This window comes from Syngnathus leptorhynchus, chromosome 2 (genome assembly GCF_054491065.1).
Source record: "Syngnathus leptorhynchus isolate UIUO chromosome 2, UIUO_Slep, whole genome shotgun sequence".
In the NCBI taxonomy this organism is placed as follows: Eukaryota; Metazoa; Chordata; class Actinopteri; order Syngnathiformes; family Syngnathidae; genus Syngnathus; species Syngnathus leptorhynchus.
Window position 1 is genome coordinate 19,278,861 of NC_141196.1, and position 20,999 is coordinate 19,299,859.

The following is a 20,999-nucleotide window of genomic DNA, read 5'->3' on the forward strand; positions in this document are numbered from 1 at the left end:
CTTGTAATTCACTGCAAAGCATGTTAGATATCGATAATACAATTACTGTACAGTACACATTAAAAGATTGCAGAAAAGAAAACAGAAATGCTCTCCTCTTCTACCCCAATCCCTGTTCTGGCATCTTTGAGTGTCCCAAAAAATGCTAATTGATAATTATTATCATTTGCTTGACACGGCACACAATAAATATGAATTTCTTCATTGTATGTGAATGGTAAAAATCACTTTAAAGGATTTGCAGTAGCGGTTGTATGCGGAATCCAGATGCAAATAGTATGTTACTACAGTTTGCAAAATAACCTCAAATAATGTTCCTTTCCGGAACAACCCATGTTTTCATCTTTCGGAAGATATGGGATTTATGGTAAGGGTTCCCGTAATCCCCCTGATTTGTTGTAATGCATAGCGCCATGTTGGGAACAGATGTGATGTTAAGTCATTGACTGGGCCGCCCCTTGCACTCATCACTTGCTAATGAGTGATACGCCACATTGCCTGCCTATGAATGGAAATCCGCCTTTTATTATATTCCTTTTCTTAGGTTTTTAGATGACCCGACAAGAAAAAAAAAGCCCACTGCCTTTCAGGCAAGTCAAGAGCGAGAGCGTCAGTGCAAACGCTCAATTTGGGAGCAGCTGAGGTACACTTGAACAATACCAATGATTTCCTTTTCTTCAACAGCTTTCAACACCATTGATCTTGGAATCCTCTCAATTACTATGATAATATTTTTAAATAGAAATTTAACAAAACGATCATGTTTAGAATAATGGCAAATCAAGTACACTATGTGATATTCAAACATTTTGCAAAGGGGCAATGCTGATCTTGTTAATGCGTACTAATGCAAGTAAGATGACAGAAACAAAGAATCAACCACCTGAAAGAAAATCCACTTTAAGCTCATGTAAAAGTCAGGTAATATACTCAAAATAGAGTATTATGTTTAGCTCTAAGCAGATCATGTTGAACTTTGAGCCCATTATAACACTTTTATTGGGGTCAGAAGGATGCGTCTCACTCACACACACACACACACACACACGCACACACACACACACACACACACACACACACACACACACACACGCACGCGCGCAAACACACATGCACGCACGCACACATACACACATACACACACACACACGCACACTAATCTGTGGTTAACTCAGCCTTCAGTGGAGAATGAATTAGGTTAAAGAAAGTAATTACTCAACCATCACAACCATGCTGCCAATAAATGTGTTCACGCGTGTTTGTGTGTGCATACGTATGTGTGTGTGTGTGTTTTAATCAATGTGTTTTTTAAACCGCACTGTATATTTTTGAAAACATTATTGAACTGTGTATGAATGCTTTGTATTGTTATTTTCAAGTCATGAATATTGCATGGCAATATTCCTGGGACAATGGCCTCATGTATATGCATTAGAGTGTGTCATTACGGATGTGTGTTAATATATTTTTTTTAACTCTGCCTGGGTGTATTGGGAAATTAGAGTTGCCAAATTAATTGTGTTCGCCCTAAAGGCCCTTTCCAATATTACTTAACATTGCTTGAAGGATGTCTAGTCTGATTGTACATTAGAGAATGAGAAGGCAAACCTCAATGTAAAGTATGACATTAAGATTGTTATACTCCTCTTTATTGATAACTTGCATTGTTATCATGGAATCGGCTTTTTCAGTTTTACTTTTTTGGGGGAGCGGCAGCGATTTTAGCTGACCCAATTGTTTTCTGTTTTTGTGTATTTATGTATCTCAAATGCTGAATGGACTTTCAGTTACGTATGAATAGTGTGGAACAAAACACATTAAAGCATCAGAAGCCTGGTCTGTGGCTGTTTGCAGCCTGCTGTCAATCATCTTTACCAAACACAGCAGCTATTACTCCTGTGCACTGAAGTGATGTCTAAAGAAGGGAGCCTAACACATTGACTTCATCCATCACTTTGTATCACTCACTGGACTTCAACGCTGAGGTGAAGGCAATATGTTGATCGATACAATTTGAGTTACTGATACTTTCACGTGAACTACATAAACATTGAGTTAAAGTAACAAAAACCTTCGCCATTAGGAAGATCAAATGATAGCAACAAGAGACTGGAGTAGAGTTCGAAAATCTCTCACAGAATCTAGATTTGGTACTCAAGGGTCATGTAAAAATAAGATTGCATAGTGAGCATTTAATTCTTGAAGAGATGGGATGGAGTGTACTTGAGCAAGTTACTAAACCTTTAATTGCTCCCGAAATCATTACAAATCACTGTGGGAATGTGAGTGTGGATGAAGCCACTTTGGAAAAACCTTTGAATACCATTGGTATGAAGAACCTACAGTATTTTGATTAACTCCCTTTAGGCACATTAAATTCATATTTCCGTCATTAAAAAGGGTGACAATTAGGTAAAAACATGAAAACAGTGACAGAGTATCTTGGCCAACGGCAAAACAGTCAAGCGAAATGTCTCAATGATTTGACAACTCAGTAAATTGTTGATATATGACGTTTGACTCAGGGTGTTATGTTTAGCAACTTTGTGGTTGTTGTTGTTCAGTTTGTTTCTGTATCAACATTTCATTGTTTATGCACATTTTAACCATGCGGACACGAGTCAGTTGAAAGTAAATAGACATGCAGTCTAAATGCATCATGAAACATGTTCAAAAAAAGAACTTTTATAGGTTAATCTCAGTGAGTGCGCATCATGTTGGTGATACAGATGTGAAGCAATTTGGATCAAAAACGCATCATGAAATATCCTCTTTAAGTACACGCTTTAAACAGATGGTAGTGTTTTTTTTCTCATTTCTTTTTTGCTCTGAGCACGAACTAACAGCCTCACACACGGCTGCAGCTGGGCAAGACATGTATTGGTTACAACTCGGGGCAATTTTGTATCTCGCATCCTGTAGTCGAAAGCCACCTAGGGCGACACACAGAGGCGAATACATAACCCTTTTATTTGGTTAAGCAACCCAGAGCAAGACTTCTACATAAAATCTGTTCAACATTTATCAAGCCCGTCCCAGTGTTAGAAGAGATGGATGAGATGGTGGGGGATAATACAAGGGAATAAGGCAGTTGCAGACGCAGAGGCCCTAAGGGGGAAGGAGAGAGTCTCGAGTGGAGAGAGATGTGAAGACTTTAACATGAGCGATATAATGGGACGAAACATGGGATGGAGAAAGACAAGCAAAACATATGGTGAAGAATTACAAGACCCATTTGTAACTTGTCCCAATGAAGCATTCTACCCCCAGATACTGCATTTCTAATTCTGGACACATAATCCAAGAAAAAAAAATTCTTGCCTGAGCTCATTCTTACAGTTATATTTAGAATGCCACATTATAGAAGACAATTCTCAGCATTTTTATGACACACTCTTGTCTTACTAAGAGATTGTAGGAATTTTTGCATTTGATAGGAAACAGCCCACTCAAACAAAAGATGAAGAGATTGAGCATTTGATTAGTACATGGCTTGTATGGGGAATGGGATTGCACGTGTGGATATATATAATATATACTATATATGTGAAATTGTTCAAGAATACAAGATACCAAGACAAAACTATTCTAGCAAGACAATAGAAGGGATGAATACAATTTTTGCCTTACTTGTCGAGAATTCTATCCCAAAGAGATGTGATGAGCTGGAGGTTAAGTATCATTTGAATGTGACTCAACGCTGCTATAATTATTTGACTTGATGTAAACTAATGAGTCTGTGATGGGTCGAAAGGTCAAGGCTTCTTTTAAATGCAACTGATGTATTGAGTTGCTCTTTGCTCAAATGATGAAATTCCCACTGTGATGTCGGGAAATGGCAAATTTCTAAATTTGCTCACAGTAACATTTTCACAATGGCAGAAAAATAGCCAACGTCTTTTGACTTGCAGAATGAATCATTCAGGCTCATATTACTCTGATTCATCCAAAATCAGTATGACGCTTGTATCATTGTATACCACAGCTCAGAAACCATCATGATTTTTTTTCTGCTATACTATTTTAAGTTTTGGGGTAAATGACAAAATAGTCAATTATCGCCAATAGACTTTACACACCAACTATAGTGTACAAATCAATATTTTAGTATTTTCTTCTCTTGCCACTGCTGGGTTTGCTGTACTGCTTGCCAAAGTCAGAGCAAATTCATGTGGATCAATCTGGCAGTTAATTGAAAAGGTGTCAGAATTTCTCATTTTCAGTGTCTGACAATCTGATGGAAAACAACATGTGGATGAGAGCAGCTGGAGTAACAACTGTGCATGCACACATGCACACACACCATCCTGTCCACTTTTTTCCTCTCTGTTGGACATGGACAAAATTCTTTTGAATGTTCCATTTTAGTCTCATGCAGGAGAAAAGGACAGAAGAGAAATGCATCTTACCTACCTCACCCCCCCTCCTGAATCAAGCACAGCCTCACTAAATCATGTGCTACACTGAAAACACAATATGGTGATACTAGACAGTAAAAACAATGACAGGATACTATAATTGGAGAAGTCAAATGGACAGTGGAAATGTTCATTCTTGTCCTCTTTTAATGTGCCTTATATCTCTTTGGTGGATGTGATAATCACTCTTCCCTAGTTTTAAGGCTGTCCCTTGACGAGCATGTTTTGGCAAAAGGTGACAGCAAAAGATTTTGCAAAAGATATTTTTGAAATTGTGCTACAACAATCATTTTTTTTAAGATGAATCATTTAGGATAAAAAAACAACAACTATAATAGATTATCTCATGGTCCGTTGAAGGAAGATTAGCTCAGCAATGTGCTGGTGTCATTTCTGCACTGCAAAGGTATGTACAGTCATGAAAAGGATGCTTATAGTTAGAATTTCAATTTCTGTATGTGCAGGGAGGGGCACCTCGATGCCTGAGAATATTGTCTTGCAGTGTTTCCCCAATAAATAAGCATTGGTTAACCAATGCTTATTTATTGGGGCAATAAATAAGCATTGGTTAACTTGCTTGTTTCACTGGTTAAACTGCAATGAGAAATCTTGTCTGACTGCACTTATGCCCCATATGCACCATACTCGACCATTAAAAGTGTGTGCATCATGAATGTTCTTTTGTGACGTGCCTTTACAAGAATTCCCATAAACGAATGTGTTTTCAGGTTGTTACCGCACAATTAACTCTAAGTTAACATTTATGCACATAATGGTTCTTCCATTCTTTATGTGGTCTGTGTTAAAAAGTCAATAAGATGACAGAGAGGGAAGGGGGAGGACTAAATCAGACCCCCCCCAAAAAAGAAGACAGGACAAAGGCAGTGAGGGGTACTTGTAATTGTCTGTAATTAATTGTCGGCTCATTATTCACGTTCTCGTCTAACCTAACGTCTCACTCCATGGTCCCAGACAATAGACACTGTGCGCGTGTGTGTGCATATGTGTGCTGTTTGAGTGGTGAATGTTGCAAAGAAGTAGTTAATGAAATGGGTAGTTATCAAGGCAAACAGGCTTCATTAAGTCCAGTTTAATGACCTATGTCACATTTCATCTCCTCTCTTCCTCATGTCTCCCTCACCCACATTTTTTCACACTGCTTTCAGGGTAATTACACCAGCATTGTATTTCGGAATATCTTTCAGTTCCTGAAAACACAAAAAAATGTGCACCCTTATGAAATATCAATCTGCTGATGACTGAATAAATGATCAGTAACATTACTGAATGTGATATATTTTTAAATGATAAGCTCCCCTTCAGGTGAGGCTTATAAGACTCTAGCTAGTGTCCAGATGGCTTAGCTACCGTGATACCATGAGTATTATCAAACTCCGATACTTATAATACGATGCTTAAACATAAATGGGACTATTACTAAATGTCTGCGTTTGTCCCATGTAACGGTTAGTCACGTTGGGTGATGGAATGGCAATTAAAGGCTTTGATCATGTTCAGCAATCACACTTTTTCATTAATATTGGCCGATAATTATTGGCCAGCAATTGATCGCCGCATCCCAACTAAAATGTCATGTTTTTGTCAACTAAAATTAGACTAAAATGGACAATTCTGACTAAAATGCTCTGATTTTTAGTTGACTAAAACTTGACTGGACTAAAAAGAGTAGGAATAGAACCAAAAGTAATTGAAACTTATAAAAACTAAACTCACAACATGACACAAAGACTTGACTGAAATGATGGAAGGCCACCAAAAAACACCAGTGAAGGTGACCTCTGCTCTTCCTGGCCAACCTTACATTATCTGCTCGTGGAGGTCTAATTCTGTACTTTGGTACTGAATACTAATTTTTGACATATTGTAGCATTCACGATAAAAAAAAACAAAAAATAACAAATTATTCCTCAAATCTTATTTCAACCTTGTTTTGTAATATTTTTTACATCTCGTGCTGAAGCCATTTTTCAATCATGTATTTAAACCTTTTCCTGACTACATTAGGAAGTCAGCGCGAGCGTTGAGTCCGCTTGATCAATTATTCTAGACATGTTCTGATCCCGAAAGAAGCGAACAGACCGTAATACTGTCTGAAAGACAGATCAAAACAAAGAGGTTCACCTGAGGTTAACAGCATGCTATTTAGTCTAGTTTCGCAAACCATGCAAGCATTTGCATAATTGCCCCAATTGTTTTCCCCAAACTTGTTTTTGCTGCACTTTTGCGGTTCTCTGCTTTACTTCTTTGCAGAGGTATCGATGTGTGAGAGACAGAAGGGTCCGTAAAAGAGTGGCGCACGCAATTAAATTGACCTCTGGGATTTCTCAGGTGTGTGCGCGTGTATGCATATGTGTGTGTGTGTGTGTGTGTGTGTGTGTGTGTGCACGCTAAGAAGGATGAAAAACAAAATGTGTTTGTGTATTCAACACCAATGGACAAATTAATCTTGTGTGAATGTTCACAAAATGAACCTCTTGACTTTTCTGTTTTCTCGACCAGTGGCTGAGTTTTGTTAACTTGTATTTCAAATGGAAAGAAACACCACCCCGACGCACACGCACACATGCGTACGCACGCACAATAAATAATAAAAACAAATTATAAGAAACTAATTTGTGCCCATTTATCTGAAATAGCAGAGCATCAAGCGGCAGTGGTATGGTTCTCTTCATGGGCGATGGTGGCACATTCACTTTTTTTTATTTTTGTAAAAACAAAACTGTGGCATGGTGGGGCACTGATTAGCACTTTGGAGCACTGGTTTGCACGTCCACCTCATAATGCAGAGGTTGCGGGTACTTCTTGTGTGGAGTTTGCATGTTCTTCCCGTCCAATTGACCACTCCAAATTATCCATAATGTGAGTGTGAATGGTTATTTATCTTTGTGTGCCCTGGGATTGGCTGACAACCAGTTTAGGGTGTACCCCACCAACTGCCCAAAGACTGCTGGGATAGGTCCTCATGAGCACAAGCGGTTCAGAAAATGGAGGGCTGGATGGATGGATGTGTTACTTGTAAAACCCTCATTAAACCAGAACTTCATTTATATAAAGTTAATATAAATATTTTACAACTGTGCAAGAAAAATACAGCTAGGCCCTGAACTGAAGAACCATGAATTGGAATGTAACCTCTGACGACGCATGCTAAAATGGGCTTCATGTAACTTTAAAATGTTGGCGTGAATAACCTCGGAGCTCTTTACTTTTAAATAAGCTCCAATAACATCCCAAACAATGACAGCATATTGTGTTCATTTTGTTGTTTGTCTCTTGCCCTTTCCTGCCTCGAGTAGTTTGTTTATACGTGTGTGTATGTACTATATGTGTGTATGTGGAGCGAGAGTGAGAAAAAGAGCGAGAGAGAGAGAGAGAGAGAGAGAGAGAGAGAGAGAGAGAGAGAGAGAGAGAGAGAGAGAGAGAGAGAGAGAGAGAGAGAGAGAGAGAGAGAGAGAGAGAGAGAGAGAGAGAGAGAGAGAGAAGAGAGCGAGAGCGAGAGCGAGAGCGAGAGCGAGAGCGAGAGAGAGAGAGCCACCGAGAGCGTAATCTCATTTGTGATCCTCTGTCTTTGGAGAACAGAGACAATTTCACAATGAATTAGGAGGTGAGTCTCTAACTAGGTCACAGGCCAAGTGTGCACGTCAGCACACACACATAGACGAACACTCTCATCACATGGTGTGTCCAACTGTGTGGAAGTGTCAAGTGAAGGAGTGCGGGAGCAGAAAAGTGGCAGGAAAAATGACTAAACTGTAAGAGACAAAACAGAAGTCAGAGAGAAAAAGAAACGTGTGAAGAGTGTGTGTTTATGTAAGTGTGTGCGTGTGTCTGTAATGTAGTAATAGGCTTAAAATATTCCAATGAGATTTTCGAACATTTTGCTCTGTGCCGTAATCCCCTCTCTGTCTGTCGCGCTATCGATAGATGCAGACCATTATTTCAACACAGGCATTCTCACCAGCATTACATTCAGCCAGAATTTGGAGTAGTTTACCAGTCTGCATTCTTGTTCAAGACACTTCTGAAAAATGCATGACAGTGTTTTTGCTTTGTTTCTTTTGTGATTTTAAATAGGTTATGGGTAGGAAAGGAGGAATAGAATGTCTGAGATCCTGGGTGAAAATGTACTGGAATAGGAAAGGACAACACAATTTTATAGACATTTTCTGTCTATGTGGAAAACGACTAATATTTACAAGTTTAACGCTGGCTTTAAGATTTTTATTCCTTGAGCATTGTGTTACATATGTGAACAGAACAGGAATGGGAGAGTGACTTTAAAAATGTATTTCAATATAGCTACTAGTTATCTTTTTAAAACATCATTTAGTTCAAGTACCATAATATCAAAGAGACACAATGATATGCTCAACGATATAAAAAACTATTAATTTTAATAATATGCAAAAAAAAATCTATCACATCAATGTATTTTTTATACAATCATAGTAACAGTATATAATGTTGTCGCAAATAAGCCAAGAGAAGAATGGTTGCAGAAAATTTCTCACCGTGTCAAAGAAAAGGATGAATTATTGTAAGACTCAGTGGGTAATTTCTCACTGCTAACCATGGTAGAAGTCTTTTATGTTTAAGGTTGGGTAACCCTAACCCATTTAGTCCATGATTTAAGTCTGCCCAATAAGAAGGCATTCGTTAAAATCAATTTATAAATTCAGTCTTTGCTTGATTATCATCTATGATAAAAACAGATAAATTAATGAAGTTTTTGTGTATTAGCTGTGGTACCAGCACTGTAAAACGGACATGGCATCAAATCAAAGTCAAGCATAAGAACATTATCCAAAGTGGTATGTAACTGGTTCATTTTTTTTGTTTACAGTGTTTGGATAATATGCTGTGTCACATTTTAAAGTTGCAAGGCCAACGTTGCGTATGCAGCAGACTGTGTTCTTGCTCAGATTTTCAGCATGACCGACTGAATGCATGTAGGTCCCTGTGGCAAAGATTCGTAATGCCACACACACTGTTTGGTTAACCATGAGCGCATAGTTTCTCGTTTCGGCATTGATGCTTTGCGCAATCGGTGGCAGATGTATCTTACTCCTTCAGCTGAGAATTTGTATTTAACATATAAAATATAATCAGTAAAAGTCAGATATTGTGGAAGTCTCTCTCTGTTCGTAGCAATCCTCTTATGATTCTTTATTGCACACAAAAAAAAGTCAGGAAACCCAGGTACACTCACAAGTTCGGACCATTTCAGTTGACATTTGATTCATCCTGAACCTCAAAACATAACCTGCTCCCAACCAGGTTGTGAGTTTAGCATAAATTACCATGGTGTTCTAGCCCGGTTTAAAGAAAGCCATCTTTGTAATGCTAAAGATCTTGGCTTTATTTGCAACACAACTTGCTAAGCCATTAATCTCGCTTCGTAGAAGGCCCCTCTGATCTTATCCCCATTGAAGCTTAAGATAATTTGAGCAAAGTTGTTTTAGAAGTATGCATCAATTTCTTTGCCCTTCACACTACTCAGTAGCCAAGAGGTAGCTCTCACTTTCAAAAAGATACCCTGGTTTATAGAAATTTTGGGGAAATATTTTTTTTACAGCCCTGGAGTGCAAATCACAAAAATCAAGCATAAAAATATATATTGCAACATTTGAATAAAAATACCAAAAACACATGAATCACAAACAAATAATCAAGCAAACAAGAAACGGAAACAAGAAAGTAAGGAAACTCCAAAAAAAGAATTGCAAACAAAAACAAGCATCCAAAAAAAAAAAAAGAATTCCAAACAAAAAAAGCAATCAAACAAGACAAAAGTGACGGACTTACTTCAGGGGCCACAGCCATTCTTCTCCCTTGCACTACAACTACTGAGCAAACCTTTACAGTGTCAAACCCTTTGAAATTCCATGTTGTGTATTTTCTGGAGTTTGACAATCTGGCAAATCAACAAACACTACTGCAAACACAAAAGATTAGCCCACAGCTGCTAATTAAACACTGAACGTGGATAAAGGAAATCAGGGGTAAGTCTTACTGAACACATATTGATGCCAAACTTTGGGACTATTTTCAGTACACCATTCAAGCTGAAGTGTTTGAGGGAATAAACATCATAGCCGCCTGCTGATTTACAGGCAGTCTTTTCTCCAATATTCTATTTAATATGAAAGCACAGTGACTAAACGTTGCTGCCAAAAGATACACAACCAAGTAAAGATAAAAGATGTTTTGTGTTGCTACACACAAGCAGATGTCTTAGAGGCTGATTCATTCAAGTATAACATAATCAGAGAGGACTCAGATGAAATCCTTGGCGCTAGAATACAGGACAGAAGGAATGAGAGAATGTTTCGGTATCATGGTAAACATTTCAGCAGTTAATTTACAAGATTTACGTAAATGTGCCCAATCTGCGAACACACACATGGGGGGGGGGCTTGAACCGGGCCAATTTAAGATCATGCTATTGGAATATGAGTTAGATTTTAGGTCTGAGTTATACATGAGTTATATCTGGAATATAATCTAAATTAATCCCTATACATTCCCATTTATATCCAGTTATATCTGGAATATAATCAGAGGGTTCCGTTTTAAGTCAAAACATTTTGATGAACAAAGGAAAAACCTCAAATTGCACATGCCAAAACAAAGCAAAACAAAACAAAACAAACAGACGTGCACTCCATCGCAGGCAATGCAATCCTTATCCCTTCACTTGGACTAAACTGCAGATGGAAGTCAGATGTTACTGCCAACTCGGTCTTATGTCCACAGCCAATGAAGATTGAACTACATATGTTTCATTGGGAATGTGATGAAGACACAAAATACGACTTCATCATTTTAGCCAGTGCGCTTTCAAAAAAAGAGCTTTGCATTGCTTACCAAATTCAACTTTCATACTACTTAATGCTGATGATATGTTACTGAGTATCTGCATCTCTTCAATAATGGATGCTGCAGTTTGAGATTGCAGAATGACATTTGTACGTGTAATGTGAGGACATGACCAGCACCAAAGGACCGATTTCCATGGATTTCCATGACAATGATAGCCAAAGGGTGCATGGCGTGTCTATATTGTATCAGGACACTAAGCTCAATTAGGCAGTACGTGGCAAGAGCTGTTTCAGACATCTCTGCCAGCACCAAAGAACGGCCATAAACCGATTCTGATCCTCAGAATAGCTCAAATAGTTTTTGGTTGTTTTTGGTCGACATTCAGGGCACAATAGCCTAAAATGCAAACATCTGACTTTTCTGTGTGTAACAACTATTCTTTCTTCTTTGTCCTGAAGCTATAACTTTATCCTGAAGTATAAACTTTTAGATTGCATACCACATTTTTACCTATTTGACTGCATTTGATGTCGTCCATTGTTGATAATATCAGTACATTTTCACCATTACAGTCAAGCTAATATGTTCATTTAATTGCAAATGAGCCAGGATAACATTACATTCTGACCACGGTTACCCATGAAGTATAATTACATATGTCTTATATTGAATTGGAATTTAATTCTTAAGGCTACTTTGTCATGTTTGTACTGTGCAACCTGGTGAATAAAGAAAACTGTTGTTTTAACAAAGCCTGTCATTTTAACAACATTAACAACATAATTCCAAGAAGTTAAAGGTTGCTGTTTGCTGGTTTCAGAACTATCTACCCGGTAGCACTCATATGTCACATTCCTGGCATTATTTTTTTTTCTTTCCTCAGAAATGATGTTTTCTGGATTTACTCTCATATTATCCAATAAACTACCTGTTATCCAAATAATTGGCTGTGCTTTTATTAGTTTTTGTTTTAGTTCTCGAGCCAAGTTTATGTTGCGTGAGTTACTAAACTCAAACATGTAGCGTGCCTTCAAATACATTGAGACTATAACCAGTGTCTTCTGTGCACAATTAATAATAAAGTGGTGCCCCTGAAATAATTGTATACAAATCTTTTAGTCAAACGGCATAATAATTAAGTGACAAACTGTAAATTGGCTAATAAAATTAGGCTCTCAATCGAGCAATTCATTCATTCCACATTAACGAACGTTTAATATATGCAAAACTTTTATAACTGTCACCCTGATTATTCTATTTGAATAGAATAGAATAGATTACAATAGAAAAAGAAAACTATGCCCTTAGCCCTTACCAGCAAATTTTTGAAACTCTCCTTGCATACTACATCTTTCTTTTGAACCTACATCCATCCATGAATGGTCTGTGTCCTACCTGTGACTTTGAGCTGTGTTGTCCTCCGTACCAGTCTGGATCCATACTGCAACTCACAGGTGTAATTCCCCCCATCTTCCTCCTCCACCTCAGGGATCCAGATGTGTGTATTATTGACGATAATTGAACTTCTCCATTCAACTCGCTCGCACTCCTGACAGGGCACACGTTCGACAGGTTAAACAGCAAAATAAGGGTGCGTTACTCTCATCTCAGCTGTGTTTATTTGACTTACCTTGTACCAGGTCATTTGAGGTTGTTTGTATGGAGCCAAATAATCATCGATATCACGACATGTGATCATTTTGCTATGGGTAACTTCAGCTTTCGCCAGATAGCGGATATTGCTGCTGAAGCATTTTCCCTCATCACTCTCCTCTACAGTCATAGACATAGACACCTTCATGCAGTATGTAGAGTTCCTAAAAACACAACAGACATCAAGAGCGAATGATGATGATGAAACTCAGGCTTGACACTCAAATAATTGTGCTGGAATTGATCAATTTCCTTGGCGGCGTGCCATCTGACTTTTTGGGAAGAGATGGGATAAACCGTGGACTAATTTTCAGTTATTTGCAGGGTCTTAGTTAGCTGGCATATGTCAGATTGGATTGGTGCAGTATCTGCAGTGATACCGACTCTGCATTGGTCTTTCATGGTTTTGGGATCTGAGTCGACCTACATTCATGAACCCATCTTTTGTCACAAGCTATGGGTCATGACCAGAAGAACATGATCATGGACACAAATGGAAAAAAATGAGTTTCATTTGCAAGGAAAGTCAGATTTTCCCGAGTAGGGAAAAATTTGATCATCTGCTTGGCTCTTTGTTGAGAGCCGCAGCTCCTCGGAATCAAGAGAAGCTAACCAAATTGTTCCGAAAGTGGTTTTCTACTGGTTGGCAGCTCTCTGATGGGCTTTTCGCCTTTTTACATTGCTTGTTTCACTGCCGCTTACAACTGCATTTGTCTATTACGTTTTTGAGTAGAGGAGCATATGATGTTACTCCACTGTAAATTTCAAACTTAAAAACATCTTTACTGATGCACCAGATGACAACATAAATGCCAAATTTAAATAAAGTATGAGATCATTGTGTGCAACTCTTTATTCTACTGCTAATTATAAAAGAACCGGAAAAGGCTGAATCATTATTATTTTAATGAAATGATAGATTCTATTCTTTCATTTGGTGGTATTTATATAATCATCATCGATCACAATATCCCGTGGGTCTTGAAGATTTCAAAATGTAAAATGGCTGGCAGTGTTTAATAAAGTTGGATAGTATCAAAGTGGTAGTATAATCAATCTAATATGGCTGACCATTCCCTCCAACATCAATTTTAACATTACATTCGCATTGTTTTAGCTTGAAAAGAAGAACAATTCTAAAATAAACAAAAACTGACCAATAGCCAAGCATAGACAACATCGCACGAGACAAGTCAAATTTACCAAGTCAGCAACACTTAGGTAGCTAAAACTAGACTAAAAAAAACACTTGGAAAAAAAAAACCAAATCACTTTTTGTCGTTACAACAATCCATGAGTGAATCCGCATGCTCTGCAGTAGCATACAGCCACTGACTGTTCATTGTGTGAAGGCGAAGGCCTTCACACTTATGTTATTGATAATGTGTTATTTTTTTACAGGGCTGTTGTTTCTAGCCTTGTAATAAGTGATTGCTACTTTTGATGTAAAATTATTTTGACTTCTGCTGACATCCTGAAAAACTGCTATACTGTACACTGCATGTTTCAATGGCTTGTTTAAATCACAAAATGTGATTTTTTTTGTTACCAAAGGCACTTTCCCTGTTAATTTTACAGTAAACTTGCAGGCTGTTAGAATGGGGGAATGGGCTGTTGCAGCGCTATTGATAAAAATAAAATAAAAATTATAGTGGGCTGCATGGTATAGCCTTGACTTCCACCTCACAGTTTGGAGGTTTGATTCCACCTCCAGCCCTCCCAGTATGGAGTTTGTATGTTCCCCCCGTGCCTGCGTGGGTTTTCTCTGGTTCCTTCCCACATCCCAAAATCGTACTTGGTAGGCCAACTGAACAAACCCAATTGCCCATAGGTGTGAGTGTGTGTGCGTGTGCGGATGGTTGTTCATCTCTGTGTGCCCTGCGATTGGTTGGCAACCAGTACAGGGTGTCCCCAGCCTCCTGCCCGATGTCGGCTGGCATAGGCTCCATGGAGACAAGTGGTACAGATAGTGGATAGATGGATGGATGGATGGATGGATGGATGAATTGATGGATGGATGGATGGATGGATGGATGGATGGATGAATGGATGAATGGATGGATGGAAAAAGTTTAGTGTTCAATAAAGTGCTAAATAAATCACAACCAATGTATCAAACGATTCAATGTATTACTGTTTCCCTAGAAAATTGTGCAAAGTCAAGCTATATTCTTTACGATGCAACACATTGTTGGTTGTCCAAACCTCACAAGATAATTGTTTCTTTTTTGTGTGAGTGAGAGAGACAGAGAAAAGCTCGTGTGTGTGTGTGTGTGTGTGTGTGTGTGTGTGTGTGTGTGTGTGTGTGTGTGTGTGTGTGTGTGTGTGTGTGTGTGCGCGGGGGTGCATGCATGCGTGTGAGTGTTGTGCCGAGTTCACCTCCAGTCACAAAAGCCCTCATTGATCTCTGTTATTTTCGCTTCACTCACACACACACAAGGATTTTTCCAGTCAGCGACCTAAACAGGACCACTGAGCATTAAAAAGGAGAATGAAAAGCCTTTCATCCATCTATCCCTCAGTTTGTGTCCTCTTCATCAATCCGTCTCTAGCCTGCAGCATGTTGTTTTCTCCTCCAGTGATTCACTTACCTTTACCAGCATGCCCCTCTGATTTTTTGTCTCTGTTTTTAAAAACACTATCATCTGTGAAACTTGTTGACCTCCATGCAGATAATGGCAAAATGTGCTGTCTCTATTTTTCCCCCAATGTATTGAACTGTATATCTCAAACTATCACGCAAATTGACTTTGGACGCTATGACCCGGTCTTCAGACTTGCCTAGCTCTGATTTTATCATATTATGTAAATGACTTGAGATGGATCATTTAACGTCACAGCATAAGTATGCACGCAAAAAAATCAGCTCCTCCCTTCGCAACAGGCTTAAAATGTAAGAATAAAAAATGTATGGCGGAACATTAGTCACACTTCATATATAGTAAACACATCCTGAAGCATTGCTGGTATTTGCATGTTTACGATCCACATTGAACTACAAAGCACAAAAAAAGCTTTGATTAAAATAGCTTCTTTTATTGAAATTATTGTGTTTTGATCGTGTGTCATGGTTTTGGTTGTACTCACCTAAACCTAAAATGTTGTTGTCACCAAACAGTGACAATGGCCATTTAAATTTGTATGGATGTCTTGCAATACGCGGTTGAACATTAAACATTGCGTCAGAAGCATATGTTGCGCAAGCTTGAATGTGAATTGTAAAACTGCTGTAAAAGGGTATAAACTGCCGCAAAGGGAAATAAACTTGAGGACACCTGATAAGAAGAAAACATTCTAAATTGTATACAGGGCTTGCTCACTGGGGCGACATAACAAAAAAATATTTGTTAATGGTGGTTTGGGAGACAGGTGAGATCATTTTTTTCCCCATTTTTTTTCCGGGCCAATTTAAAGGAAGCAAAGAGCGTAAGGTGGAACGGAAATTATAGGAGAACAGCTCGAGGAACGTGTGGGGTGAAATAAAGACATCAAAGGCTATATCACAAAGAGGGAGAGCAAACGAGGGGAATGTGAACAGAACAATTGCTCATCCTTCAATAGATTTGATGCCCTGGCCAATTCTAACCTAATGTTGCAATGCTTTGTCTTGTCAACACCTTCTTCTGAACAGTGCAACCTCCATCATTATCATCAGCCATCATCTTCATCTCTTCGACACATTACATAGGCCCTACCAGACTGCTACTGAGAGTACTTACGCTACAATTCTCCACAACAATATGAATCTTATTAATAATTAAGAACAATAATTACAGAGAAGAGCGGTGGAAGCCCACTCATGTAAAGTGGCTAAACTGAAAAAACAACAACTCAATTTTATAATGCTCATCGGGTGATTAAAATGTGGTGGTAAACTGAAGTTGTTTATCCCATCTTCTCCTTGAATCTAATAAGATAATTTGTCAGTTTCACAAATTTTAATTACGAATAACTGATGAACATGTTCAAATTAAATGAATTAAAATTATTTTTTGTGCAGTTGGTTCTGTGCTGCTGTATTGTACTGGCTGTACACCTCCACTATGTCTTCAACTTGAGTCTACATCTTGGAAGACGTCTGCTCTTATGGAAAAGTATGTGTACAATATAACCCCTGTTGCCTAAAGCCACAAGCAATAGAACTCAGTGACGAATGCCCAGTTGCCTTGACTTTCCACAACACAAATTACCTGACAGCAATCGTTACACCACTTCAGATCCTTTATCCATGTGAGAATAATCTAACTGAAAAATAAGAATAGAATAATCTTTGATTTACCAAGCACATTCGACATTTAGCACCTCCTGCTGAGGATCTAATTGATTGGATTAGGCGTGGAGTCACACCTAGTCAGAGGTAATAGATGACTTCATATGATGTTAGGCTGAGGAATAGAACCTTAAAGACACACACACGGACGCATGCACACACACACTATATATATATATATATATATATATATATATATATATATATATATATATATATATATATATATATATATATATATATATATATATATATATATATATATATATATATATATATATATATATATATATATATATATATATATATATATATATATATATATATATCCTCCACCGAAGGAGGATAGACCTATAAATGCTATTTATTTGCATCTGTTTGTCTATTTTGGGAACCTCAGCTACATTTGACGTAATTTGGATGGATAAACGATTCACAAAATTAGCTGGAAAATATATCAAGTCTAAATTGACTTGGGGATTGAATTCACCACCTTCAAGGTTGAAGTTTATCACTCTATAACCGAGCCACACCCCTTGTAACTTTGTTTGGGTAGGGGGGGACCTGTTCAAATATGCTACACTTGGTGTAAACAATCCAACAAGACATAAAAAGTAAATTGATGCTACCATGACTGTTGCCAGACCATACTGGGAGCAAAATATGAATATAAAATGCCTCGCTCAAAGACACTTTGATATGCTTGAGGATTGGATCCAGCACCTACAAGTTTAGAGACTATCACTCTATGACTGAGCCACATGAAAAAGGCATTAGGCAGTCAGGAATCACCATTGGGTAGAAAAAATTCATGGCTATGAATCTAAAAATGGGAGGGGGTACTTATTTTCACAGGCTGACTTAGTGTAATAGGGCTGCTGTTAGAATCAATACCTCCTGTAACTTTGCTTGGGGAGGGGGGAATCTGTTAAAATTTGTTACACTTGGCAAAAATACCCCTAAGAAGACACAGAAAAAGTTGATTGATTGTTCACAAAATTTGTTGGAAAATAAATCAAGTCTAAATAATGAATCGATTTTATTTTTTAAAATGTTACACTTATTTTTCATTTCCAATTTTGTGGACCACCTGCATTACCGCCACGGACCACTAGATGGCCGCGGACCACCTGTTGACAATATTTTGGCCTAAAATGTAGAATGAATGAATCCCCAAATTATCTTGTAATCCACCGTATCAACCTTGTCAATAAATCAAGTGTCCTCCTTGCAATTACCTTTCACTGATCAGGCCAGACTGCTGCAGGGTGCATTGAGTTATGGGGCTAATAGAGGGGGATGTATCCTGGCCAGCAGGCAGCGTGTTTATACCTGGATGGAGCTGCAGATTAATTTGACTATCAATCTAACTAACAGGCAGCAAGGGGGAGGATGACACCTGCGCACACTGAGGCATCTACACAGAAAAGCACATATGCTTCAACTACAGTATATTATATTGGACGATTTTATGAATTGCATTTTCAATTATATGAGTCAGTGATTGTCCTCTACTGTTTTCATTTTACCAAGACAATCAATAAACAGACAATCTATTGAGATGAAATGATGGGTGTTGTTTTACTCCTAGTGGGTGTCAATAGAGTCGGTTATTTTTAAAATGTGTTGTTACATTGGTGGTGATCTTCTCTTCCCAATCTATGCAGACAGTTTATGGCAGTCATACATTTTTACCAATATTTACCAATAATATATATATATATATATATATATATATATATATATATATATATATATATATATATATATATAATATATAATATATATTATATATATATATATATATATATATATATATATATATATATATATTATATATAATATATATATTTATATATAATTTCTGTATGTAGAAATTGAAGCTGTTCAAGTGTAAATATTAGTATTTATAAAATTTTAGGTTTTCAGGTGCGCCTTATAGTCCGGAAAATACGGTAGTTCATAAAAAAAAATGTAAACATTGTTGGGTTTTTTTTCTCTAAGGAACCAGTTGAACTTCCGCTTCAACGGTCCTGTCCGCCTGGAAGGATTCAGTAAGTTACAGTAACAGACTGGAAGCAGTCGAGGAACAAACATCACCTATTTTTTAATGGAGATCTGTTATTACTTTATAGACACTGTGGGAGTCCATTAAATGCTTTTATGTGGCATTGGCATACAGTTTATTGTTAAAAACTGTTTTTGAAGTTGATACGTATATGGGTGTGTTGCGATGTGTTGTCATGTCACGGCTAGAGAGTGGAACGGCTATTTTTCACCACTCACAATACATTCACATACAAATGATAGCACAAATCACATTCAGGTTGTTTATTTGTTCTCTGCAGTATATCTGCAATATTGCAAGTGGTGAAATCTAGTGATTGATTCTAAAGAAAGAAAATAATGAGATTCAAAGTGGTTCAGTGTCTAACCATTCGGTCAGAGAACTCTTAGAACCAATTCAAATTTTAAAGCAGCAGTTAAGTTCGATAAAAAGCAACACCTACTGTACTTCATGTTAGGAAAATGCATTAAATTTAAGATCCGCAAAAGACCTAGTCAAGTATGACAATGTACAGTAGTCCGTTAGGTTAAAAAAAAAAAAAAAAGGAATTCAGCAGCACTGCTGCAACATTGACATGGCTTAAGTCCATATCATTCGATTCTCCACTTCATCATTTACAGCCAAGGCCAACAATTGCTGGTCGTGCAATAAGTGTTACGTCCTTCATGTAATGAGGTGGAAAGCAAGGCTTTGAAATTTGGGCCTGAGAATTGGCATGCGGCATATTTAATCCCTGCAGGGACTCAAAGAACCCTTTCCACCGTAGAGCTTTATTATTCATACAGGTATTTTGGTGAGGAGGCTTAAATATCAACATTAAAAATATTGGCCATAGATAGTCATAAAAAATAACCTCAGAGGTTTAAAAGGTTAGGATGTTGACTACAAATATACTTGACTTCGTCTATGGATTTGAACTGATTGTTGAGCTTCCTTTTACTGGCTTTGGACATTCCGTTTGCATAGTTATGCTCAAGCCACAAACATCTTCAATTTGTTTTCACATGTTAAGTGGACTTTGACGACTTTAAGATAATAAAGCAAAAGGAAATATTTTCCACTCTCCTTCTAATGATTGAGAATACATTTTCATAGGTATGTAGGACTACTTTTGAATATTGTGGAAACCTAATGAATGGCCTCATTATAAACACTGCAGTCTTTGTAACTGTAGACCTCACTGCAGGTGGTCTTCATCTCTGCACTCTTTTGTCTTCAAACCTTCCTCCTTATCACTCTAGCTTAGATTGTACAGTATTTCACAACACCTTTAAAAGTAATGATGTTGAATGCAATAAAAGCCTTTTTTGTCCCTCTTTCCCAAAAGCATGGCTCAAGCTCTCAAGCGGGCATGAATTGGCACGTGGCCCAAACTGGCATGAGAAGGGTTCTGACTCAGTGGCTGCCAAGTCATAGAGGACTGCCAAAGACACTTCAAATGACCGCTCCCCACTTCTCTCCCCCATTGCCTCTTCCACTATCCTTGTGTGGACTTGTGCCTGCTTGCTGGCTTTATTGTTAAAAAATCGGACGAAGAGAAAGGTTAAATATTTATCTGGCATCACAAAACACTCCTGTGACTAGGTGTGAGTTTCTTTTGTGCAAAGTGTAATTATCCCGTACAGGAAGACAGGTGGTTCTGCTTACTAGAAATACCACAGGGGAGCAGCTGAGATAGAAGAAGGCTACAAAGGAGCACAAGTCCCCAAGAAACAGATGGCAAACATAAATCAGCTGTTCATTTGAA

General features: G+C 37.9%; 1 protein-coding gene across 2 annotated transcripts in view; it reads right to left on the reverse strand.

Moving 5' to 3' along the window:
• The window catches only part of il1rapl2 (interleukin 1 receptor accessory protein-like 2), a 246,409-nt gene that overhangs the window by 58,240 nt on the left and 167,170 nt on the right, over nucleotides 1–20,999 (reverse strand). For both annotated transcript variants that reach the window (XM_085906100.1, XM_085906101.1), the window contains exons 5-6: nucleotides 12,892–13,078; nucleotides 12,657–12,810 (exon numbers count right to left, since the gene is read on the reverse strand). In XM_085906100.1, the coding sequence (XP_085762226.1) occupies nucleotides 12,657–12,810; nucleotides 12,892–13,078 (341 nt within the window). The remainder of the gene's footprint in view (nucleotides 1–12,656; nucleotides 12,811–12,891; nucleotides 13,079–20,999) is intronic.